Source organism: Fundulus heteroclitus, chromosome 19 (assembly GCF_011125445.2).
Source record: "Fundulus heteroclitus isolate FHET01 chromosome 19, MU-UCD_Fhet_4.1, whole genome shotgun sequence".
Classification (NCBI taxonomy): domain Eukaryota; kingdom Metazoa; phylum Chordata; class Actinopteri; order Cyprinodontiformes; family Fundulidae; genus Fundulus; species Fundulus heteroclitus.
This window is the reverse complement of record NC_046379.1, coordinates 6592808-6618343: the sequence shown is the minus strand read 5'-3', so window position 1 is coordinate 6618343 and position 25536 is coordinate 6592808. Positions and strand designations below refer to the sequence as shown.

Genomic DNA, 25536 nt, shown 5'->3' with positions numbered 1-25536 from the left:
GCAGATACAAATGTGCGACACATGAAAGATTTGCTGCTGTATTTGGAGTGAAAAGTGGTTCTGCAAAGTATTGACTCTGTAAATGCTATATAAAACCATGCACAATGTCCTTTAATTTGTAAATAATGCACAACTTTGCGTTGGTCTAGATCATAAACCCCAATAAAATACATTAAAGTTTGTTGTTTTATTGTGACAAAATGTTGGAAAAGTTAAATACTTCAGTGAGACTCTGTAAGCGAGACGCATTTAGGGACGCCAGAAGTTCTTCCTGATGTGTAAAGTGGGAAGGGTCTTGATTCGTTAGTGCTTTCCTGAGTTGTTAAATACAAAATAAAAGTCTGAGAGTTACAAAAAGAATCCCAACGTTTTTTTGTTTGTGGAGCTCCAGCTCCATTTTCGTGTGGACCGGTTCTGTCTGGAAGCAAACAGAACCTCCTGAGAGCAGAACCTGCACAAGAGGAACAGTGACATCCAAACTGTATAAGTGCAGTCAGAAAGTCGGAGCCTTTGGTTCTGTTCGGTTGGACTCGTTCCAGGCTGAAATAATTGTTTTTTTTGTTCATGTAGTGTGACTAAAAAAAAGCATAAATGGAAGAGTTCTGCATTTCAAACAGCCGCTTCCTACATTTCCTGCTTTTCCTTTCATCCGTCAGCAGATGAAGAGTGAACCCTCAGCAACACTACCGTTTAAAATCACCTCCAATCACTCACATCCACTCTTCGTATTTGGAGTCATTATTTTTTTTAGTTTGGTTCGTTTATTAGTGCAGTTCTGCTCAGTTTGCTTCTGCAGCTCAGAGCCGTCGACCGTTCCTGTTCGCGTCTGTCTGCTCAGACTATCCTCCACTGCAGGACGCTCATGTCCTTCCCGCCGGTCGACACCAGGTAGCTGTCATCATAGAGGAAGCTGACGTTTGTCACGTGGCTGCTGTGGCCACGGTAAATGTGGCTCGGAGCCTGGAAAGGATAAAAAAAAACACACACACACTTCATCAAACAGTTCTTAATAAAACCGATGCTAATGCTCACATTGGTCGCCAGCGGTGGTTTTTGCATGGATGCAGCTCTACCGCTCCCCTCTCTCCACAAATAACTACATACACCGCCCACAAAAGCATACTTTGTATTATATGATCTGCTAAAATCTGTTTCATACTTGTCTTGTTCAGCTAGAAATGTTCAAATCTTGTCCATACATCAAAATTTTTTGAAATATCCCTTTAATCCAACTCAGTTTTGATGCTACAGATAAGACGCCAACTTCATTTATACACCCACTACAGTACACAGGTATATTTATATGCAGTATATGCACTATGCAAAACACTGGGGGTTGCTAAAAAGATAACTTGTTTAGGGTGCATGTCACCTAGTTATTTGTTTTGTTTTGTTTTGGATTGCTAATGGTGTCCCTCCTGTTGCGCCACCCTTGGCAGAGAGCCACATCGTCCCCGTCAAAATGTGCTGCATTTGGAGTATCATACCCTGAACTGTGAACAGGGGTATGAGAAGAGGTGGACCTTCCCGAAATCATCTCCAGTAACCAGGAGGGTCTTGCCGTTGGAGCGGCACGCCGCATTGATGTCGGTGCCGTCCGAGCCGTCCGGCCACAGCCCTGAGGAGAAAAGAGCAGCAGAAACGTCTCATCAGGGTGAAACGTTCAAAACTTCATCCACTCACTGGCCTCTTTAATGAGCACACATCAGCCAATCACATGGAAGTAGCTCAATGCATTCAGCCCCCTAAACGTGGCGAAGACGACTTGCTCGAGTTCAAATTGGCCGTCACAATGAGGAAGAAATGAGAATTAAGGGATTTTGAATGAGCCTGGTCGTGGGTGCCAGATCAGCTGGTCATAAACCGATTACCTTCTGTAATTATGCAAAACCATCTCTTGGGTTAACAGAGAATGGACCGAAAAAGATGAAATAACCATCAGATGTCTGGATGAAAATGAATATCACTTCTGCCTCTTCTTAAATCAATAAATAGTTTGTTTTACTGATGGCATGATGTTGATTTTATTGTATGATGTACAATCCGAGGTTGGTATTATTACAGCATGACACGACGCCACCGACAAACTAAAATACAACAAATAAAACTCAATGTGACAGCAAGATGGAAAAACAAAGACATAAAGTTATATATATAACATGTAAACATACCTCGGTGGCTGATCCATGCTTAGAAGTAAAAATAATGACCTTACAAACAATCTTTAGCATCCTTTGACTTCTTTTAACGTAAAGTAGCCCTTCTGGCTAGAACTTGTCGTGCCAGAAGGGCACGACAAGTTCCCTTCTGGCGTGCCAGCACAACCAACATGACCCAACATGACCATGAAAGTTCCCACCTGAGATTTTCAAAATAAATGTCCCAGTGTCTGTCTGTCAAATGGACAGCAGCTTGATTAACCAGTCCCTGAAACCCGGGCATGCAGGATAGCATCTCTGAACACACAGCACAACAAGCTTTGAAGCGGATGACCTACTGGGGCAGAAGATCACACCAGACGCCAAAAAAATCGCTGTCTGGTCCAGCTAATCTCAATTTCAACCTCAACTACAAGACAGTGGAGTTATGATTTGACTTAAAATATAGGGATGCATCCATTCTTTCTATCTTATAGCAATAATTTGTTGCGTTGTAGTGGGGTTATGATGGTTGGGGCCCACATTGGGGATCTGTGAGAGGGGAGGAGGCGGCGTCTTACCAAACACCTGAAAGCCCAGAGTGCACGTCTGAGTGAACCACTCGATGTCCCTGGTGGTCTCCGCGCTGACGACCTGCTTACACACTGATGGGATCCCTGTGGAGAGAAGATCAAACCCCAGGACAGAAGATGTGTTACAGCAGCGTCAGGAGAGCACACTCTGCTGCAATCGTCTAACTCTTTAAATATCCTGATTGGTCAGAAGATGGAGAATATCTTTTCTTTTTTACGCTTTTTCATCGTTATCAAAAGAATTAACACTTTGTTTCATAGCATAATTAACTCTGATTAACCTTTTCTGACGCTTAAAAACAGCAGTAAAAGTGTTAAAAATTGTTTTGATGTGAACCCAGTAACAGTTTGGACCAAAATCTCTGAGAAATGCATCACCTACGCTGCAAAAACAGAACTAAAAATAAGTAAAATTTTCTTGAAATGAGTGTATTTGCCCTTGATTTGAACAGGTAAACAACATGATCTGCCAATGGAATTAGTATTTTGTCTCCTAAAATAAGATAATTAGATATTCTGCCCTCTAAATAAGATGATGGAGATGAGTTGTTCTTATTTTAACTGCAAAAATCTTATTCCATTGGCAAATCGTCTTATTTACCTGCTCAAATCATAGAAATTGCACTCATTTCAAGAAGATTTGACTTATTTTTTTCTTTAGTTTTCACAGTGTACCACTGTAAATGAAGTTTGCTTCAAGATTGACATTATCATCATTATATAGCATTTTTTTTAGCATAGTTTATCACTCAAATAAATCTTTCATACAGAGAGTGTGAAAAATATCGGCAACAAAAAAATAAATAAAATAAAGCTACAGCTAATCATGCATTAATTCACAGTTTCTAGATGAACGTTTCAGCGTGGCGTGCAGGAAGTCATACGTACAGTAGAGAATCTCATAGTCGCCGGAGTTTGAGACCAGGTACTGGGAGTCCACAGACCAGTCCAAATGGGTGATGAAACTGGAGTGACCCTGGTGAACGAGTCACATAAACAAAGTTAGCGACGCCTCAGAGAGGGAACTGACTCAGGAATGTTAACAGTCTCTCTAGAAAGATGTGGTTCGTCCACTAAGACACTCTGAAGAAGAGGGAGCTCACCGAGCACTTCCCAACCCGACTGTACTTCCTCCCATTTTCTGACACAGCGTAGATGTAAATGTAGTTGTCGTGGGAACCGATAGCCAGGAAGTTACCGTCTGAAAAAACACAGAGTCACGTCGTTTAGGACTACTCCTGCAAAGTGTTCGCTGATCTCCTCAATCCATTCATTCTGAGGCTCAGCACCTCCGACCAACCAGGTTAATATCTGATAGGAAAGGGAAGCATTGTGAGGCGTTTGCATTGTAACAGTTCCACTGGGTACACCTCGTCTGAGAGGACTGGACTCAGCTCCCACAGATGCAGTAAAACCAGATCACCTTGGTCAGGAGGAGACCCTTTCAAAGCACTTTTTTCTGTGTCCACATGCAGGCTGGCATCATGAGACAGTTCAGCTGCAATGTTAGGCGTCTCACTGGTCCGCTAAATATAAACGCCTGGTGGTCAAGGTTGTATCTTAAAGGGACAGTGTGTTAACCTGACTCCACCAGATGGATTTGCTCTGCATATCCATCTGGAAACCTTCCGTTGAAGTAATTTTCGGAAGGGGCGAAAATACTGGTTAGCTGATTGGCCTATGTTGGTGATAGACGGGCCAAATAAACCAATCAGATCAACAAAGCATATAACGTACTAACAGCGACGACGAAAACACAACCACAAGCTCTTGCGGAAACCAGTCGGGAGAAGAGCAAAAACATCTTTTCCTCTGAGAAAAGCCTCCAGAGCAGCGTTTTGCTCTTCTTTCAGTGAAGAAATACTCTGTAATTCCGATAAAACTTGCTCTATAGCCAGGCTAACGCTAGTTTCATCGGCTGAAGCCGGCATGTTCTTTAGACTGAACTGTCGCGCTTCTCGTTGCGTCACACCTCAACCCGCCTCAATGCCAACGCTGATTGGACGTTCGTTTGGTGAACGGCTCCAAATTTTCCTTAACGGAAAGTAGCCAGACTGATCTGCGAGTGAAACCTTGAAAGCTCGCGAGATCAGGATGGTCTCACGAGGCTAACAATGTGTAACTAATTTGGCTTTTAATCAGCAAGAATCAAGTATTGCTTTTATAAATACATATTCTGCCACAATCTAATAACCATCCATCCATTTTTCAACATGCTTATCCCTTGTGGGGTTGTGAGGGGTGCTGGTGCCTATCTCCAGCTGTCGACTGCCGGTTGTCAGCTGGGCGAGAGGCGGGGTGCACCTTGCACAGGTTGCCAGTCCATCGCAGAAGTCTAATAACCTCACATCAAAAATTAAAGCGTTGTCATAACTTATAATTAGTAGTTTATAAATACGTAGGTGTCTGTGTGCCCACTGGGAGGCGCCATGTTGTGTCGCTATTTCTGATTTCAGAGGCTGAAAGGGGACAAACTCGTCCGCCTATCTGTCATCTATATGAGGACGTGATGTCGGTGGAGGAGGAGGAGAAAACAAGCAAAGACGACCGTAGATCATTCTATTCGCTGTTTTCTGTTGAAATGGAGGACCATCCATATTATTTGGCCAGTGAGAGGGAAGAAAAAGTAACCAAGAAAAGAAAAATAAGTAATAAATGGGAGAAAACGAGAGTCTATATCAGCTATTATTACCAGTGGAGATGATTAATGAGGGAGTGCAGACTCAGAACTGATATGGAGGTTTGCTGGTTTTCTGCTGGTCAGTAGGTAAGTTGATTCAATCTAACAGTGAAGTTTATTTTAGGGTATATGTTAGAAACAGGGTAGTGTTGTCCAGCTACTACTCTGTCTTCCCGTGAGAGACGGCTCGTTTGTTCATCTTGTCTTCCTCTCAGGGAGCGTGAGGGAGGGAGGCGGAGGGATATCAGCCGCCGGTTCACTGCAGTGCAGCAGCGAGACCTGGTCTCTTTACGCATGTTTATAGTAATTTCTTTAGAGCCCAAAATAAGCGACTGCACGTTCAGAAATGAGCCCAAAAACCCCAGACTCACGGAATTTACAAGCAACTTCAGAAAAAGACTTGTCAACAGTGCCAAAAACCATTTCACATGATGACCGTAGCTATTAACTATTAGCAGTAGCTAATACACGGAGGACATGTTGAGATTTTCGCATTTATGATACTCCACGGCTTCTTTAGTAGTTATTACACGATTAACAGCAAGGTCATTTGTAATTCAGCGCACCACTAGATGGTGCCCCAGTGTGAAAATCTTACATGCCAGAAAAAGATAATTTTAATTGGAATTAAAGATTTTTGTTAGCAGATCAAGATCTTAGGATGAATCCCTTTACTGTTAGTGGTCATAATGTTATGGCTGGTTGCTGCATTAATCACATTTATGGGATTCAGCAGGTAAATAATACACCCAACAGTATAAAGTTGTTAACAGTCTAAATATTGGTTAAGGCTCTTCTTACTCTTCCATGAATATCAGCTTTTAGTGGGAATAAACATCATAAACCAAACAATTTAAAGCCTAAAAAACGGATTTTATCTTTTGACTTTTGCTGCTCCTGTGTTTGTCTTAAGGAGGCAAATTAAATATAGCACCATGGCTGCATGAAGGGCTCCAGACTACAGGTAAAACAGAGAAACTCCCAGGGAACCAGCTCACCTGGCCCGTAGCGCATCACCGACAGCTGTTCATTCCCGTCTGTGTGAACCGTAACTAGATCCTTTGAATCTGTGTCCAGCACCAGCCACCTGCAGCACCAGAGACACAGAGAGGCTCCATTCAGCATCACGATAAAAAAACAACCTTTTTTGAAACAATGATGTGGGAAGTGAACACTTTAGCAACGCTCACACACCTGCCAGTCTGGGTTCCTACAGCAACCACTGCTCCTGATGGGTGGAAACCTGCTGACTGGGCTGTATCCTATAAAAATAATGGTGATAAATAAATTAGGAATTACTCTACATCCACTGTTGTCCTTCCACTGTCTTCATCCATGCAGCCTTTCATTCACCACTATGTGTAAATATAAATCTGCTCACTGCAAAAATGGAACTAAAAATAAGTAAAATTATATTGAAATCAGTGTATTTGTCCTTGATGTGAGCAGGTAAATAAGATTATCTGTCAATGGAATGAGTATTTTTACCCCCAAAATAATATAATTAGATATACCTAATTAGATAAAATTAGATAGATATAGATACATCTAATTAGATATAATTAGATAGATATACTGCACTTGAAATAAGATGATGGAGATTAGTTGTTCCTATTTTAAGTGCAAAAATCTTATTCCATTGGCAGATCATCTTATTTATCTGCTCAAATCTAGGACAAATTCATGCATTTAAAGAAAATGTTACTTATTTTTAGTTTTGTTTTTGCAGTTTTGACGGTGACCCAACATGTTCGGGAAGAAATCAGCCTGTGGACTAAGGTTCACATAAGAAACAAAGCAAAGAAGATTTTCTGAACAGAACCAGTAGACAGGATGAAAAAAAAAATTGGCTAAAAATAAATATTTGAGCTGTATATAAATCCTTGAATAAACATAAGACACAAAAATGTTCAAAAACAAAGCTTTTTTCTGCAAAGGTGTTGGTAAAAGACCGGTTTAGAAGCCAGCCAGTCAAAGTTTTACTGCTGTGTAATTCCCATAACGGACTCCAGGGGGCAGTGTTGACCAAACCTACCTCCAAGGTTTTGGTCCAGATGAGCTGATGAGTGCTGGAGTCCCAGAGGCAGACCTGCCTGTCATATCCACAGCTCAGGAACTGAGGCTTCCAGGGATGAACAGCCAGACCCCATAACTCATCAGTGTGGCCCTGCAGAGGAAGATCTATTTTTTTAGTACTCAGCCAGTCATAGCGACAAAATATGAAAATAAAAACGAAACGGTTGCTTTATTGGATGGTATTTATCTCAGCACATTTACCTGAGTTATGGGTATGAAATCCCCATCCAAGCTGCCCTGCAAAACAAAGTTCTTGGTGGTGCCGATGAGCACAGTCTCCCCTCTGCCCTCTGCTATGGTTCTGATGGGACCAAAGGATTCAAGAACCTGCAGAGATAAAACAAGCAAAACATAAACCAGCTGCTTATCTTGAATCCAACATGGCAACACAGCCATCACTTATGAATGAGTCTTCTATGAGGAGTTGTTTGCGTTTCATTGAGGGTTTTTAGACAATTAACGATCCGTTTGAAACCATGTAACTCAGATTTAAAGACTTTGACTAGGCCGCTCCATTCAATTTCTAAACCTATTTTCTAGAGGCAGATAAGTTGAGTGTGGCTATTTTTTTATGTGTACTTCGTGCCGTGAAGATCCACCGTCATAATTTATGCAAAAAATTACAGAAAATGTATTCACTTGGTTTGGATTATTCAAAATAGAAAGGAGTGTTTTGTTTCCACACCTCAACCGTTTGGATCTGCTGGTAGCTGCCGTCCCATGAAACGAGCCGGCGGTCCTTCCCTCCGGACACCAGCGTGCCGTTCCTCAGCATGCACACTGCAAAGATGCTGCCCTCGTGAGCTCCCTGGATGACGCGGCTGATGCGATTAGTGCCTGCACAAGTGAGATGGGAGGAGATGGATGAGCAGGCTCTCTGTCAGTGGGACGCTGATTGCTTAAGGAGGGCAGGGAGACAGACAGGAGGCTGATCAATAGATTACACCGTGAGTTTTCCCATAAAACGGTCTGCCCACATGATCTATTGTCAGTGTGACTTTGACCTGCGGTCTGCTTCACCGCAGCAAAACCTGTCTGGCAGCTGGAGATCAGAAAAATAGACATTTTCTGATCCTCCAGCTCTCAGACTTGATCACTTTCACGCCTTTGTCTGCTAAATCTCTGCAGATCCTCGGTACCTTTTCCCCACACCAGGATGTTTCCACTGGAGTCTCCGGTGATGGCGTCGCCGTTCTCGGCGAAGGTCACACATAGAACGAACTTGGGCTTCTCCTGTTTCTGTAACACGACACAGGAACACGTGAGTGGTTTCCGTTCAGTGCCTGCTTCCACCACACAGGAATTCACACATCATTACAGATATGAAACTTTTATTCTTTTATGAAGACGATCATTATACACATACGAAAACACAAGATCTGACCTTTCACACGCTTTTGACTGTTTTCTCTGAACATCCCTGACTGATACTCTTATTTCTAGCCACAACAGCCTCTTACCCACATGAATCTGCAACAAGAGTCTTATTTCACCCAGAAGATTTATGTCTAAATGCTTGTGAATACTATAAAAGTGTCTCTCACTGGGATTATCTGATGTTTGTTGTTTTTGATTCTGCAGAAAAATATATATTTTTTATCGACACGATAATTTGAAATAGTAACTTTTTAATTCGATTGATTGATTAAGTTTTTTTTTTTGCGCCTACTCTGCCAGTTTCTGGCTGCTCACACGTAGCTCTGCAGGAAGGTTTCTCCCTGTTAAAAAAGGGAGTATTTCCTTCCCACAGTCGCCACATGCTTGCTTGCTTGCTCTATATGAGGAATTGCTGCAAAGTCAGCAACTCCTTAGATAACCTTTTATCTGATGGAGCTACGTTGCATTACAACTAGGGTCGAATTTAAATGTAACGGAATTAGAATCTGATTTTATTCGATTTGTATAAATCAGGTATATTTTAGTTTTTAATAAAGTACATAGAGATTTGACAAGACGTAAATAAACTCAATTAAACTTGTTTACAATGTTGGAAACCTTAAATGTGTAAGTAGCTCCAGTCAGGAGTTAGTTTATCTACAATGATCATTTATTTGCATTTGTGGAGTTCATGGAGTTTAAACAATGCAGTAAGAAAAAAAAACAAAAAACAAGACAGACCTTTTCTTATTGGCCGTGTAATGCACCAATGTGCATTTTACTATAATTAAACTCCCAAGTACTTGTATATCTAATTTAAAAGAGTTTTTTAGAGACTTGAAAAGGATAAAAAATGGGCTGCCAGCTACCAAGGAAGCTGTGTGCTGACAGAGAAACAGAACAAAGAACCAAGATGTTTTTGAACAATTAAGGTCCAAACAAACCTGGTAAACTTGAAAGATTTGGTTGTGATAAACGTTTGTGTGTAAGTCACAAGCTTTGCCATGTTTGTCTAATATTGGTGTGAAGTTACATTAAACCTTCACACCGTCAGAATGCTCATTGTAACTTAGTGATTTTTTTAAGACGGATGTAAAACAGTTCCAGAGCGCTCCAGACTTGGACACCAACCAAACATCCAATGACCTGAGCCGCTGACACAGAACCCCAGAACGGCCTTCAGGCTCGGGACTGAAAAGCTGTTCGACTGAGCTTTTCCTCGTCAGCGAAGATGAGAAATGGGACGTTGAAACCTATAGACGTTTACTGTATATTTACCATTACAACATCACGTGACCTGGGTTACGTCACTGCACATGCGCACAATTGGTCAAAGAGCCGAAGCAATGGAGCAAGTGTGGATCTCCCAGCGTAGTTGTGAAAAAAAGACCAAGATCAAGCGTAAAAAAGGCGGGAGAAGATGTTTCTAACGGTTTTCCGCGAGGAATTACAGCACGGTAAGCTTGGTCGGGACTTATTCAGTCAATGGCAACCATCTGGGTTTCTAACAGTTCTGCTGTACTGTCAGTAGACGGCGCCACATCTTTTTTATATCAGCTCATTGTGCCCGTTGCTGGGGTTCTATTTAGGCTCAAAAAGGACGATCAAAACACTATCTGGACGGACGCTTGGCGTATATAGACTTATTTTATCATATTTTTTGGTATAGGCAAATAACATGGCTATATACATTTAAACACTAAAGAGAGACCAAAACTTTAGACCTTTTGATGTTCATTTCTTATACAGAAAAAAAAATCTTGATCCTTTCAATGCAGGAGTAGTCAGCAGGGAAAATTGATTTCCAAATTAAATCTTTATTTTATTCGATTTTTTTTTTTTTAGAATTGACTTTTTCTAAAAATGTGTGATAGACTGATCATTTATGCATGTTAAATACTTTAATGATAGGCTATCGTGAGACTAGATGTTTGCCATTGTTTTTTTTTTTTCTTACCTCAAACAGGCCCTGCTTTTTGACCAGCAAGCCTTTCTCCAGAGTCCAGAAATAGAGATGAGACTTGCCACAAGTCACAACGACGTTGCTGTCAGTCGGGTGAAAGTCTGCAGCGAACACGGACTCGTTGGAGCACTGAGCAGATCCACGGAAAACAAGAAACAAGTTCATCAGATCAAACATCAGAGCAAACAAACTGTGCCATGAGATGCACGCACCTTGGCTTCAGCCAGTCTCTCCTCTCTCTGCCAGTCCCACACAGACAGGACGTGGTCGTTGGAGTCATCCACAACGCAAAGGGTGTTTCCTCCATTCTGATGTGTAAAACCACCCAAATACGTGTTTATTTAGTCGCACAGCAAGAGGGCTGAAAACTAACTCCAGTCAAAACTGGAACGGTGTCAAAGAGTGCCGGCCGGCCGGCTTTCCTTACCGACTTGGAGAAAGCCAGGCAGACAAGCGCTCGGTCAAAGAACCCCGTGCCCAGAACGTGGAGCGTGTTGAGGCTGACAGAGTCCCACACGCGGACGTGAGGAGCCAGCTGCTGCCAGAGAAAACACAATCCACCAATAAGCATCAGAGTACAAAGTTAGTTTCAGGATTTATGAATATTATATTAATTTTATGAAGCTCAATGTCACTTCAGTAAAGTAATGATAAGATAAAAAAGGAGACTTTACTTACTTTTCCATCTGAGGAGGTGCCTGCCACCTGCCCGGTCGCAATTGTGATTTTATCGGGGTGGACCGCCAGACTGGTGAAGGCAAAAAATACACATATTAATAGTTAGATTCCCATTTTTTAAACATCAAAAAGTTTATTTAAATAAAAGAAATAAGCTGCATGGTTGAAAGACATGACAAGTTGTTACATGATTTCTGATATGGGTGGGAAACATTAAAAGTTTAAACATTTTCTCAATGTTTCTTTTTTGGTATGGTTTATTCTTAGGTACTTGTTTATGTCATCTATTTATCTTTCTGTTTCAGTATTTCTATTAGATTCTGTTCCTGTTTTAGTTGTCTTCTGTTCGTTATGGTTTCAATAGTTCTGTTAGATCTTCATTCTCTTGATGCTCTGTCTTAGTTTAGTTAGGTCAATCCTTCATATCTGGCCATTCTCGTGTTTTCCCTGTTAGATTCAGTTCTCCCTCTGCCCCTGCCAGTTCATTGTCCCTCCCTCCCCTTCTGCTTAATTGCTTTACTCCTTTCACCTGGGTGATTTATTCCACCTTCTGCTCCTTCCATCCCCTCCCCTATTTATTCAGTCTGCTCCAGCATAACCAGTTGACAGGTCCTCCATCATTCTACTCAGTTGTAAGCATGCTTTTATATTGTAAATAAATCATCACCACCCAGAAAACAAACAAAAAAATGTCTTATTAAAAGAGGAAAAATCCAAATTGCAAACTAAACGTTGAACCTCCAAGACGAAGGATCTTTTCAGACGCCACAAACTCACTGTAACTGTGTCGTCCTGTTGTGTCCGAAAGGTGTCGGTACAACATTTAGCACCTCTTCTTGATCCGTGTGCCCGCCAGCGAGCAGATGCTAGAAATTAAAAGCAGGAAACATGTTTGGCTCACCATTTGATGTCGTCCGTGTGTCCTGTGTAGTGTCTCTGCAGCTGCTCGTCCACGTTGAACAGGACGACCACGGAGGCGATGAAATACACCGTTTCTCCTGTAGGAAGCAGGTACAGGTTGGAGCGACAGTCTCTGCCGCGGTAACCGTAGCTGAGTGGTAAGGGTCAAGGAATCAAGGCGCATTTCTCTAAAGCGATTCGTAGCATTTTGCAGAAAAAATGCACAATTAAAGCATGAAACGTAAAGAAAAAAGAATTATTAAATGGTGCCGTTCAATAAATGTGAGGAGTGATAAAATGAGGGTTTTAGCTTTTATTTTGCAAAGAACAATTAAAAAGGTGGTGTGCAGTTTGATTTTTAACCGCCTTTAACCTGATGCCAGCAAAGCAACATAGTGACATTAATTTCCTCCAGCAGTCCACCTGTGTGTCATTTATTCTCGGCATACATGTACCCATTGTGTGTCAAGAACTCAGAGGTTCGTTAGAGAACATCAGAGAACAAACAGCTTCACGGAGACCAAGGAACACATTTTGAAGCAGGGTTAGGTTATAAAGCAATATCCCAAGCTTTGGAAAATCTAATCAAGCTCTGTTCCTCCTGGTCCATCCTCTCTCCATCTGCAGATGGAGAGAGGATGGACCAACTGCAGGCCTACTTAAACATGGCCGTACACTTTGACTGTCAAGGAGAGCATCAATCCCAAAAGCTGCTAAAAGACCCACGGTAGCTCTGGAGAAGATGCAGAAATCCAGCAAAGTGGGATAATCTGCCCACAAGATACTTATTAGTCACGTCCTCCTGAAAATAGGGTGTGTACATTTAGCAGAAAATGTTTCTACTTCTACTTCTGGTACACTGCAAAAACAGAACTAAAAATAAGTAAAAATTTCTTGAAATTAGTGCGTTTGTCCTTGATTTGAGCAGGTAAATAAGATTACCTGCCAATAGAATGAGTATTTTGACCCCTAAAATAAGATAATTAGATGTACTGCACTTGAAATAAGATGATGGAGATGAGTTGTTCCTATTTTAAGTGCATAAATCCTATTCCATTGGCAGATCATCTTATTTACATGCTCAAATCAAGGATAAATGCACTCACTTCAAGAAAATTGTAGTTATTTTTATCAGCTCAAAACTAGAACATAGACGTTTGTGGTAAAGTGACTAAATGTAAAAAGTTGAAGGGGTATGAAGAAAATGGCACAGCTACAAACCTTGCCATAGTAAAAAAAAGAAACTACACGCTACCCTGAACACACCATCCTCATATTGAAACATGGTGGTGGCAGCATAGTCCTGTGGGGAGGCTTTCCTTCAGCACGGATAACAATGTCTGTCAGAGTCTGTTAGAGGCTGCAGAGGTTCCCCTCCCAGCAGACCATCCACCCTGAATTGAAAGGGTTAGATGAAAGCATACTGTTGTGTTAGAATGGCCTAGTCAAAGCCCAAATCCAATTATAGACAACGGAGGGTCTGTGAAAAGATTTTAAAATGTTGGTATCAAGATGGAAAAGCTGGGAGAAAGACCTGAAGCTGTATTTGCAGCGAAACGTGGTTCTACTCAGCGGTCTGGATGCAAAGCCTGCATTTGATTTCTGTTTGGGCTGTTTGTGGTTCCCTACTCAGTTTTCTTCTATTTTTTTTTTTTTTTTGGCCTTCTGGCCTTTTTCTGTTTCTGCCAGGTGCAACAGGACGCCACATTCACTCCTGACAAACAAAGAAAATAAGCAAGGATGGCCAAAAAAATTTGAAGAAAACAGAAATGAAAACCAAAACAGCACAAAGAGGAGCTGCTGACTGCTCGCGCCTTCGGCCCGTCAGCTGAGAGCAGGTCATTACCGACTCCAGGCGGCGGCATCACACGGTGAAAACAACCAACTCTGACAAGCAGGGGAAGCATCTGCACATTCCTCTTTCTCCGGCATCATGAGCTGTATTTATTATCTGCACACAATTACTCAGCAGAACCTTTTCAGCTTTTATCTCTGCAGAAGACCCTCAGGCCGCAGCGTCAGGATACACCCAGTCCAGTTTGAGCTTGTTGCTGGGCAGCTCGCCTCGGGCCTCCAGGCTGTAGCTGTCCACTTGGTCCTTAGGCATGAACATGGTGACGGGTCGGCCCTTCAAGAACATTTTCACATACCCTTCCTCTAGAAAAGGCAACAGAAAGAGCGTCATCAAACCATGCATTCATTTACAAACAGATTATTTCTGCGGGATGATGAATTCAGAGTTAGTGAGAAGTGAGGGGGGGGGGGCAAAGGAAGCACACACAGCGCTGGTGAGTTATGAGTGAGGTGGGTTAAAAAGCTGAATGTGTGCACAGGTTAAACGGCAACAGAACGATGTACGGTAATGGCAAGGTGGAGTTTTATTCTTGTTTTTGCTGTTAACAAAAAACCAAGCAAGAAATAACAGAACTCACAAACACAAACGGGTTTCTTAAACTGCCTTTTATTGGTAGCTTCAAACACATCCTTGTGAAAACAGAGGGCACAAAATGAACTTTAGCGCCTTTTAAAAACTCTGCAATATTCACCTCACAGCAGAGATTCAACAACACAACATGCAGACACAAGCAAGCCAGCTGAAATGACACATTCTCATCCGTTTTAAGCGTACCTTTTTGAATATATTGCATACAGAATACAAACACAGAAATAAAACATTTTACAACAAAAAGCTCATTAGAGACGACATTATTAACCTTTTAATTTTTCAGATCTAATTTAAAGCCAATAACTTGCCTAAAATAGTAATAATTCCAAGGCTGAGTGTTGATTTTAGCCTTTTAGGAGCTAGTAACAAATCTGAAAGTACTGGCTGGGGGATTTCACAGGGCTGCGGTAGCTGGGAGTGTAAAGAGGAGACAAGAAACTCTCCGACTTCAGCTGCAGGACACAGTTTGGGTTCTTTCTCAGCGAGGACACGGCGGCCCGTCTGCTGTCTGAGCTCGGTTTCAGGTTGGCGTCTAAGCGAGCTGTTAACAGCGAAGCTGCCGGGCCACGGCTCTTCGCCCGCTGCTTGGCCGAGCGACCGAGGTATATCTGCACTGTGACTACGGTGCGGACGGGGGAGAGAGGAAGAGGAGGAGGAGGAGGCGATGGAGGGAAGATAGATGCACGAAATTACTTTTTTACGTCATGTTGAGTGAAAGTAAAACACAAACTAAGCTGCTGCAGGAAGTTAGGCAGGGAAACTGAAACTATTATAAATCACTAACATCTCAAGGCTACTACTAAAAATTTTATGGACGCAACTGAAATCTGCAAAAAACTGGATTACCGTTTTCTTTTTATATAAATAGTCTTTTTTTATTTTAGCTTCAGTGGCTAAAAACATTGATTAGATTATATATAAAACACCTTGAGTGTGAGAAAAAGGAGCAAAAACAGAAGAAATCTTTGAGGAGGCAAACACTTTTGCTCAGCACTTTCAGCCGTGAAATATCTTTTGCTTCAAGTCTAAAGGGGGCAAAGAGTTAAAAGAGTCAGGTTTATCTGATAAAAGCCAAATGTTTCTTTAAAAATGAATCTGAGAACCTCTGAAGCTGTGTTCAGTCAGAAGTTAGGAGGTGAAATTAAAACGGAATAAGCTGGGAGGAATAAAGTAGCAAAGTTTAGGCAAGTTTGCTTCACGCCCGACCCAAAGACTTTTGAGCGATTTAAAGGTTTAGCTGCTGATCACGACGGCGAGGGAAGAATCTTGGCTGAGGATCATCACCATGTTTTCTTCCTCTTTCCTGACATTTCTCTTTGCGCCTCAACAAAGACAAACTAAATCAGACCTCTGACTGTCTTCGCTGCTTTTTGCTCGAAGGATTTAATCCACCTTTACTCTCCGCTTTCTTGGCACACGCTTTGGGACGAGTTGGGAAACAAAAAGCTGGAAGCTCAGACAAGATTCGATAGAAATCTCTGTACAAAATGCAAATGCAAATACCCGTTCCAGGTGCAGGGAGACTGAAAGAGCAGGGTCAAATCTACAGCAGGAGTTTAGGGGGAAAAAACAAAGCTGCGAGGCATTGGGCGGACATCTTTGTGCCGTTACTGTAGTGACAAAAAAAAACTGACCGGAGTGAAGCTGTGAGCAAACAGACGGGGTCTGAACACGTGAAGCTCTGCAAACACACTGACGCAGCTCTCAGTGGAGGTTAGGTGGGATGTTTGTGAGTTAGATTCTTTCCAGTCACAAAATATTCAAAGGGAAATTTTCAAACACAGCTCAGCAGTCCACTCCTGCGCCTGTCTGGACAGTTCTCTGCGTACTGCAAGGAAAAGGTTTGAAAACGTGCGGGGTTTTTTTTAAAGTTGACCTGAGAACAGAGGCTACATGTCTAAATAAATCCAAAGTAATTATTTGCAGCATTCAGAGACCTGTGAAGACAGAGGGGGAGGTATGGGGGGAGGTTGGAGGGGTCCTGGCCTACCTTTGCAGTGGGTCACACGTCGCATCCCTTGTAAAGGTCACAGAGAGACACACAAGCAGCAGATGAAGGCGGGCATCGCTTTCTCACCTCTCGGTGTGTCCTAAAGTGAGCTCCTGTTTCCTGGTGAACAGCAGCTTCTGTCCATGATGTTTTTAATAAACCACAGAGACCATTTCTTCCCTCTTCCTGCTCATTAATACATCTTTTTTTTTTATCTGTACCTCCATTTTCAGTGTTTTGCACAAAACAAATACATTAATTTAATCACCTTAAACCAGCAGGATGCATGTTTGTCCAGAAACTAATGCATATCCTGCATCTATGTTTAGTATTACAGTACGTGTGGCATTACAGCTAGGTTATGCTATCTAATGAGTTCAACAGGAGCCATAAGGACATCTGAATATATTTTAATCTGACAGTAATCTTTCTATATTAAACACCCCCTTCTTGGTACAACTAATCTGTAAACACTTTATAAATCATTAATAACTGTTTAATATGCATTAAAAAAGGGCAAGAAAGAGACAAAATAGAGACAAAACAGACCAGTTTCCTGCCAAGTAGTGAGCCAAATTTAAATTTGGCTAAATTGTTTCAAATTCTATATTTCATCTAGAGTTGCTTACTAAATAATTCCGTCTAAAGTAAAACCTTGTAAGCACAATAAGCATTTAATACATAATTCTGTACCATGACATATTCTACTTTGTGTCATGGTGTACACTTTACAATAAGGCTCCCTTTGATCGTTGTGGATGTTTACTATCCCGTGATAAAGTAGAGAATTACTTGGTAAAGAATTATGTTTATAAATGCTTATTGAGCTTACGATGTTTTACTTTTGAGTAAAATATTTAGTATAGAAACTCTAGATGAAATATATAGAATTGGAAACGTTTTAGCCAAATATGGATTTGGCTCACTATATTGCAGGAAAGCGATCAGTTTTGTCTCTTTCTCGCCCTTTAGTAATGCAAAATAAACAGTTATTAATCATTTTTAAAGTGTTTACAGATTAAATTATAATATGTCTACAAACTATTTATAAGACTCCATAAAGAGAGCACTATTGTAAAGTAGTGACCTTTTCTCCTTTAGAGTTTCATGCATTTAAATGTGGGGAGCCAATCTTTGGCCTCAAACACCAAAAGTGGGAAATTCTGCGTTTTTAATGTTCATAAATACCCTCAGCAGTCCATGCACTGCGCCCAGGTTTTTTCCAAAAAATCAACCGTGACCCAAAGATGGAAGTTCTGCTAAGCATCTGCAAAAAGCCTTGAAATGCATTTTTTTTATTGCAGCTGCAAAATCTGATGGCTAAAAATTGTGCAAAACCCAACTTTTATTCTGAGAACATTTCACTCAGTTGGGGAAAATGTTAAAAAAATAATTGTTTTTAGCAAAACAGTTTAGGTCAAAATTATTCTTTCCCCAAACATTAAACACAGTTTTTATTCATACTTTCTACTTTTTAGGGAATCCCTGACTTTCTGTTGCCTTGGAATCTTAAATATGACATGAAACTGTTGTCCATTTCTCTTAATAACTCTTCCAAATGGGAAAGACAAGAGAACATGACATTTAAATGAGGTAGAAGCAAAATGCTTTTCATCGATTCAATGTCATATATGGCATATATGAATACACTGTACTTATATATTTAGTACTTTAACTAAAGCTGCGCCAAAGTGCCACTGAAGTAACACTTTATTTTAAAAAGAAATGAACAAAAATCAATCTGATATGATCAAACAAGCCTAACTCACAAAATGAATTCATAAAACACAATAAAATATAGAAGTAGAGATGCTTTTTTTGTCTTCTAAAGTGTAAAAACTATAAACTAAGACATCAAGCTGCATCCATAGTTATGCAAGCCAATGGCTACAGAAAAGCTGCTCCTGATCTCTAATGGTCCTTGTCTACAGTCAGAGAAATCGCTATCAAGACTAAACCAACAGAAACTGTGACAAACAAGCTGGACAAAATGTATCCTCCAACACAAACAGCGAGGAGGAATAAAATCATCTCCAAAGCTCAGTGGAGCAGAACTGTAGCATCTTTTTAGTGGAAGATTGTGCTTCTGCAATAAAAAGGCACAGGTGCCAATCATTCACACCAAAGGCTTAAAGCAAATTTAAATCTGTGGGAGAATCTTTGGACGGAGCTAAAATTTAAGGTAACTGTATTTCATTTGTATATGTTTTTATTTTACCTGAAATAAAATTTAAAATAAAAAACAATCTTAACTGCATAAAATAATTCAGCGGAAACTAAACTAAAAAAGATTTCACCATGAATTTTAAAGCCAGGATGAGTCGTTATGAGATGAACGTGTTAAATGTGAAATAAAAAGATGATGGGAGGAATGAACGTTTAACATCGACGTTTACAGCAGGACATCACGGAGAGAGGCTGAGAGTGGTTCTCTGTGTGCAAAGCGCTCAGCGGGGCACACAAACCATAGCTGCAGCTAAATTTGGTATCCTCTAGGAAACAAACGAAACGCCGATCAATTCTGCACTCAGACTCTAAATCCTAAAGATGCAGAGATCTGTGAGAGACACAGAGAACCACTGAGCGTCTGCTGTAAACATGGTGGAGAAAGTGAAAGCTTTCAGACTGAGGAGCCGTGGACTCTTACCTGCATTGAACACCGGGTCCCTCTGTTTGCTGCAAAGTGAATGAGTAAATACAAAGCTGTCAATCAGCCAGCCAAGGTCAGATGAACCATCTCCTCTTCTCCACTCATAAGATTTAGAGACTGCAACACACTTTAGTTCAGAAGAATAAAAACCCAAAGCGCCCCTGGCTGAGGGCAACACGCCCGCCACGTGTCCTGCACTTTACCTGTCGCTCCTCTTGCCGCTGGAGTTGCTGCCCGTGGACCCGGCGCGGGTCCGGTTGCCCTTGGAGTCGCCCGAATCCTTGCGAGTGAGAGTTCCCACGTGTTCGTTTGAGTTGGCTCGCCTGACAGTGCTGCAGGGAGAAAGAGAAGGGTGGAAGCGATGAGTGGAGGCAGAGAGAATGACGAGGAACAGGCCGTAAAATGACCTGACATCAGCCTCTGTGAGCTTCTGTCATGATGTGACATCTGCCATCATGCACTGTGTCTTCATACCCCTTCAACTACATTTTAGTGTTTGTCACTTTAAACACAAATTCTGTCTCCTATTTTTGATTTGATCTTTGTTTTGGTCTCTACAAGCATTCTTCTGGCAAGCTAGCTAAAGTTCAGTCAGAGCTGGGCTTTAACTAGGCCGTTCTAATCCCCGATTTAAACCCTTCCAGCAGCTCTGGCCGTATGTTTAATGGCATCGGCCTCCACCACAGTCCATAGGGATGCATACCCTCAGCATGATGCTGCCACCGCCATGCTTCACAGGGCAGTGTTCGTTTTCCTCCATGTAGAACGTTCTGAAGCCAAATTTCTTCTCCAAACTCAAAACAGGACAACTTCTGGTTTTCTTTCACTGGATTTCTTTTTCTGCCGCTCCTCCATAAAGACCGTACTATTAGGAGGCCATGACTGATAGTCATTTTGTGGACAGAATCTCCCACTTCGCTGTATTTCTGCATGTCCTCCAGAGTTACCATGGGTCTCTTGACAGCTTCTCTGATCATTGATCCCCTTTGCCAATTTAGGTGTCCGGCCAAGTCTCTGGAGGTTTGTAGTAGGTCCATCCTACCTACCTACTACAGGTAGGATGGAGAGATGTGCAGAGCCAGGTATATTGTTTTATAACCTGTGTCTTAAACTTTTCCACAACTTTCTGCTGGGTTCCTTGGTCTCCACGATATTGTTTGTCCTGTAATTTTCTGTAAAGAACCTGTGAGGCCTCTGAGTGAGATTGAATACAATGTGAAACAAGACTTTCAGATTTTTATTGTAAAAGATTTTAAAATTCGTGCATCACTTTCCTTCCACTTCATAATTATGCTCCATTTTTTTTGCTTATCACATAAAATCCTAAAAAACGCTCTGAAGTTTGTGGTTTAAAATAAATTTGACAAAATGCAACACACTGCAAAAACGGAACTTAAAATAAGTCAAATGTTCTTAAAATTACTGTATTTGTCCTTGATTTGAGCAGGTAAATAAGACTATTTGCCAATGGAATAAGATTTTTGCACTTAAAATAGGAACAACTCATCCCCATCACCTTATTTCAAGTGCAGGATGTCCAATTATCTTATTTTAGGGGTAAAAATACTCATTCCATTGGCAAATAATCTTTTTTACCTGCTTAAATCAAGGACAAATACACTAATTTTAAGAACATTTTACTTATTTTTAGATCCGTCTTTGCAGTGCAGATTCAGATACTACATCCATTGATGGATGATATCTAAAATAAAGTTTTTAGTCATCTGTTAGTGCTGTTGATCTATGTTGCTCTAAACTAAGTTATTAGGAATGTTTAGGGGTAGGAAGTTCGTCAGAAGGTTGGTGGTTTCAGCGTTTTGTTAAAATGTTTCTGGGGGGGAAAAACCCAAAACGCTGAAGCCCAGATCTTTGCCTCTAGGAGAAAGTTTTGGGTGTGCATGAAAGAATAAAACATTTTGGATCCCGATGAAGTAGATTATATAAACTAATAGCTAAAAACAAGAAAATGACCCCCTAAAAGCAGCTAAAATTAGTTAAACGTGCTTTTAATTTTTAAGGAAGATGACAACAGAGAAAGTGAGGGGACATTTTTAATCATTAATCTTTCTGTGCTTAGCCAGGAAACTTGCTTTCAAAGGGACAAAAGAAAAAAAAAATCATGTTTAGGGCATTTAATGTGGTTATTGGCACAGAGCATTAAGCTTCAGGAAGGGCCACATGTTTGGAGCCGGTTCTGCTGCTATGCTGCTGCAAATGTGTTTCTATTTTAATCATTCATTTTATGTTTTCAATCTATCTTTAAGATCATGTTTAAATATTTGTATTTGCATGCATAGCTATTTTATATGTTGCTAATTTCAGAAGTTTTAGAGCTCTGTTTTGGTAAAACCTTGTGAGTCATATGCAATGTAATTTCATTTAGAAGGAGCCCAGCTGATGTCTATTTTATTCGATCTTATTCCCCTTTTAGAACAATTTGTGGGTAAAATAACAGATTCTGTTCAGATTGGAGAAACTGACCACTTCCTATCTACACAGAAAAGACACTAATTCTATTTCCCTGTTGTTTAAAAGCAAAAGAAACCACTGACAGCCTGTTGTTTCAAAGCCTCCTGATCCTGCTCCTAAAAACGTATAGAACAGTCCAGGCAACGCAATAAATTAAAAACGCTTCACTGCCTTGCAAAGCAACAAGCTGCACATTAGGCAGCAAACAAAAACCTATTTGCTCAGTCGGGTTATTGTCTGCATCAAGCCTGCTGGAAAAAGTAAAACTTTGCAATTTGTTAAAGCGCAAAACGATGAGATTGTATTTCTCCACCTAATGGCAGCATCGCATCCCCGCGGCCGGTTGTTTAAATCGGCATCATGTTGTCCGGGGATCTGCAGTCACTGTTCTGAGCTGAGCAGATCTGCATGAGGGCAGCCGCAACAAAGAAAAGAGCTCCATCAGCAGCCGGCCAGCCAGCATGCTCGCGGGTCGTCTAATCCAGCCGATCGGACGAAGGTCTGTTCAGATCCAAAAACTGGCCGCTGGCTCTGCCACCCCTTCTGCACAAACTGTGTGTGTTTGTCCTCCAAAGGACGGAGCAGCAGAGAGGAGCGACTGTTTGCTCAGTTTTTCCCGTGAGGAATCACGGCGCCCTAATTGGGCCGCTGGGCTTTGGAGGCTGCTGTTTGTTTGGCAGCGCCTAGTAAGACTGCGACAAAGCGTTAAGTTAACACAGCACAAACATCAACGGTGGGAGGAGGTTAGAATGAAAGCAGACATTTTTGTTCACAAGGGTTAAAAGGACCGAGGATGACGTTTTAAAAGGGGCGGTGATGTTAGCTGCCGTAAAGGCTGGGCGACTCTCACCTGAGGGACAAAATTCTGGTGGGAGGAGACAAAGAGGAGAAAGCGAAGAGACCGGATGTCCCAGGGAAGACAGACAAAAACATCAGAAGGAGACAGGAGATATGATCAGAAACGGGCTACAGGAGATGGGTCCGGGGAAAAAGGCGACACAGTGGATGAAGGAGAGAGGAGAAAACTGTGAACTGACTGAAAAAAATCTGGGTTTATTTCAACAATTCAATTCAAAAAGCAAAACATATATACATATTCATTACACACAGAGTGATGAATCTCAAGTGTTTACTTCTGGGAAGTTTAAATATTATGGTGTACATCTGATAAAACCCCCTAAATAAACTCTAACAAAATTAGAAATATTGCATAAGTGCAATAAAAAGTGATTTTTCCACACAGAAACATCCTCCCGTGGTCATGATATTACCTACACTAGTTGACTTGACAGACTGTCATTTATGACCTGCACATGGAGGGCAAGCTACAAAAGAAACCAGTTTATCCTAGCACGGTAAAGGAAAGTTCAGTGGAAGGAAAACATTTTGTCAGAAGGCTGACTGCGCGTAGAGTCAGGGATTCATAAACCTACAACAGTCACGTTCCTTGTGGTATTATAATCCTGAGTGAACGTCAGAAGCATCTTATCCTGAGCTAAGGAGGAAAAACGGATGAACTGTTGTTCTGTGGTCCAAACTCTCCTTCTCAGATACAACTTTGCATTTCATTAGGAAATCAAAGTCCCAAACTCTCGAGAGGCAGAGAATCCAAGCAGCTTGCGGTCAACATTTGCGGGACATTTCTGATGCTTATTTCATTTCCCTGCAGGACTTGGCATCCGCCCACACCGCCAGAAGAACCAACACCTGCTGTAATGATCATTAATCAACAAACTAAAATATAAACCCCGGAGGAAATCCATGGAGTACTGCCAGGGTGAGAGACGCCAGATCCAACAATCCTGATGCGCTGAAGGCTGCTTTTAAAGAAACCTGGGTCTCCTGAACGCCACAGCAGAACCACAGTGTGATGGTCTCCATATAAACTGCATAGTACAGAGAGACAAAGTTCTGCAAGTCCACGTTCTTATATTAAAATAAGTTACGATTGGTCTGATGCATTATTCTAATTTTCTGATAAAATACATTTTGGGCTTTAATCAGCTGTGAGCCAGAATCATCAGAATTAACAGAAACAAACCAGTCTGTGTGAACTGGTTAATAATCTGTATAATAACAATTTGACTTTTAGGGCTCAGTCACTAAAACAAAACTTTTAAGTCATTATCAGATTTATTGAAATTTGTCTGCAAAGCCTTGTTTACTGTAACTCACTGACTCAAAAATAAATGTTCTGTAAACTGTCTAAACGAGTCAAAAGACATGTAATAAATCAGATTTAGTAAATCTTTCCTCTCCAGGGAAACTCAGAGAGAGTTTGAAAGGGTTTTCCTCCCAGTTTTCGCAAACATAATTAAGCACAAACGTTAGAGTTGGGACATCTGTTCGGACTGTCTGCGGCTCTCATCTGATTATGTTAATGTCATCCAGGAGCAGGCAAAAGGCTCGCGTTCCCCTGGCACACATCATTTATGACTTGATCTGCTCGTGCACACACGCAGCAGTGACAAAGAAGCCTTGATTTGGTCTCAGCCCTGTTAAATGTCAGTGATTTGGCTCATAGTCAGCCTCAGATGTTAAGGTTAAAATGGTGGGAGAGAGACGCTGCGTCATGGCTGTGTGCACCGAACCTTTCCAGCCGTGTTAACCGGACCCCGGGAATCTATAAACCAACATCACCAAAGCTGGTGCACATCATAAAATCTGTCATCCGAGTAAAAGGGTGAATCTTTCATAAAAATAACTCAAAATAAATTAAACCGAAGAGGAAAACAACCTCCTAAATGTAGAGACCTGCTGAGAAGTGGTTCTTTGTTTCTTGTCCTAACCTTTTGTTGGTTGCTGGGCTGGCGTCCTTCCTGGACCCAGATCCAGCTGGGGAGGGCAGAGTGCTGCTGCCCTTCTTTGGCAGGACGGTCCCGTTGTTGACCGTGGGCCGTACCGGCAGGGTGGCGATCATCGGCCTGGCTGCAACACAAACGACGACAGCAGGTGAAGCACGGGCGTCGGCTGCAGCAGCAACATTGGAGATGCGGCTCTTTAGACCACAAGACATGTTAATAATATCAACCGGTGCGATGTCCCGGGAGGAGAAGACAGACATGATCCCACAGAGTCAAACCCTATGGGGTGAAAATATTTTGTACAACGTTTTATATGTTTGTAACATTGATCTACTGTTGTGACACTATCTGGGAGACCCTGTACTGCAAAATTGAACTAAAAGTAAGTAAAATGTTCTTGAAATGAGTGCATTTTTTCTTAATTTGAGCAGGTAAATAAGATTATTTGCCAATGGAATAAGATTTTTGCACTTAAAATAAGAACAGTTCATCTCCATCATCTTATTTCAAGTGCAGGATTTCTAATTATCTTATTTTACGGGTAAAAATACTCATTCCATTGGCAAATAGTCTTATTTAGCTGCTCAAATCAAGGAGAAATATATTTATTTCAAGAAAATCTTACTTTCTTTTAGTTCCCTATTTGCAGTGTGCTAAGCTTTGGACTTTTGTTTTTTACATTCACTGTGTGAAAGTACAGCACCCCCCAGACTTTCAGCGTTGATTTGGACATAATATATATTTTTTAAAGGATTTCTCTGTCGCATCGATA

General features: G+C 41.3%; 1 protein-coding gene across 8 annotated transcripts in view; it reads right to left on the bottom strand.

Moving 5' to 3' along the window:
• Window positions 1-728: 728 nt before the first annotated feature.
• Window positions 729-25536, bottom strand: part of eml1 (EMAP like 1) — a 65553-nt gene continuing 40745 nt past the window's right edge. For 4 of the 8 annotated variants that reach the window (XM_021317490.2, XM_021317486.2, XM_021317491.2 and 1 more), the window contains 22 exons: window positions 24750-24888; window positions 22811-22825; window positions 19695-19823; window positions 19489-19517; window positions 16842-16868; window positions 14433-14562; window positions 12407-12556; window positions 11506-11575; window positions 11255-11365; window positions 11040-11135; window positions 10822-10956; window positions 8627-8726; window positions 8173-8324; window positions 7689-7814; window positions 7447-7578; window positions 6606-6673; window positions 6410-6498; window positions 3835-3932; window positions 3620-3707; window positions 2720-2815; window positions 1488-1618; window positions 729-960 (listed from right to left, as the gene is read on the bottom strand). In XM_021317490.2, the coding sequence (XP_021173165.2) occupies window positions 835-960; window positions 1488-1618; window positions 2720-2815; window positions 3620-3707; window positions 3835-3932; window positions 6410-6498; window positions 6606-6673; window positions 7447-7578; window positions 7689-7814; window positions 8173-8324; window positions 8627-8726; window positions 10822-10956; window positions 11040-11135; window positions 11255-11365; window positions 11506-11575; window positions 12407-12556; window positions 14433-14562; window positions 16842-16868; window positions 19489-19517; window positions 19695-19823; window positions 22811-22825; window positions 24750-24888 (2237 nt within the window). In that variant the 3' untranslated portion in view covers window positions 729-834. The remainder of the gene's footprint in view (window positions 961-1487; window positions 1619-2719; window positions 2816-3619; window positions 3708-3834; window positions 3933-6409; window positions 6499-6605; window positions 6674-7446; window positions 7579-7688; window positions 7815-8172; window positions 8325-8626; window positions 8727-10821; window positions 10957-11039; window positions 11136-11254; window positions 11366-11505; window positions 11576-12406; window positions 12557-14432; window positions 14563-16841; window positions 16869-19488; window positions 19518-19694; window positions 19824-22810; window positions 22826-24749; window positions 24889-25536) is intronic. The other 4 variants (XM_021317487.2, XM_021317488.2, XM_012864575.3 and 1 more) reach the window with 4 other exon arrangements.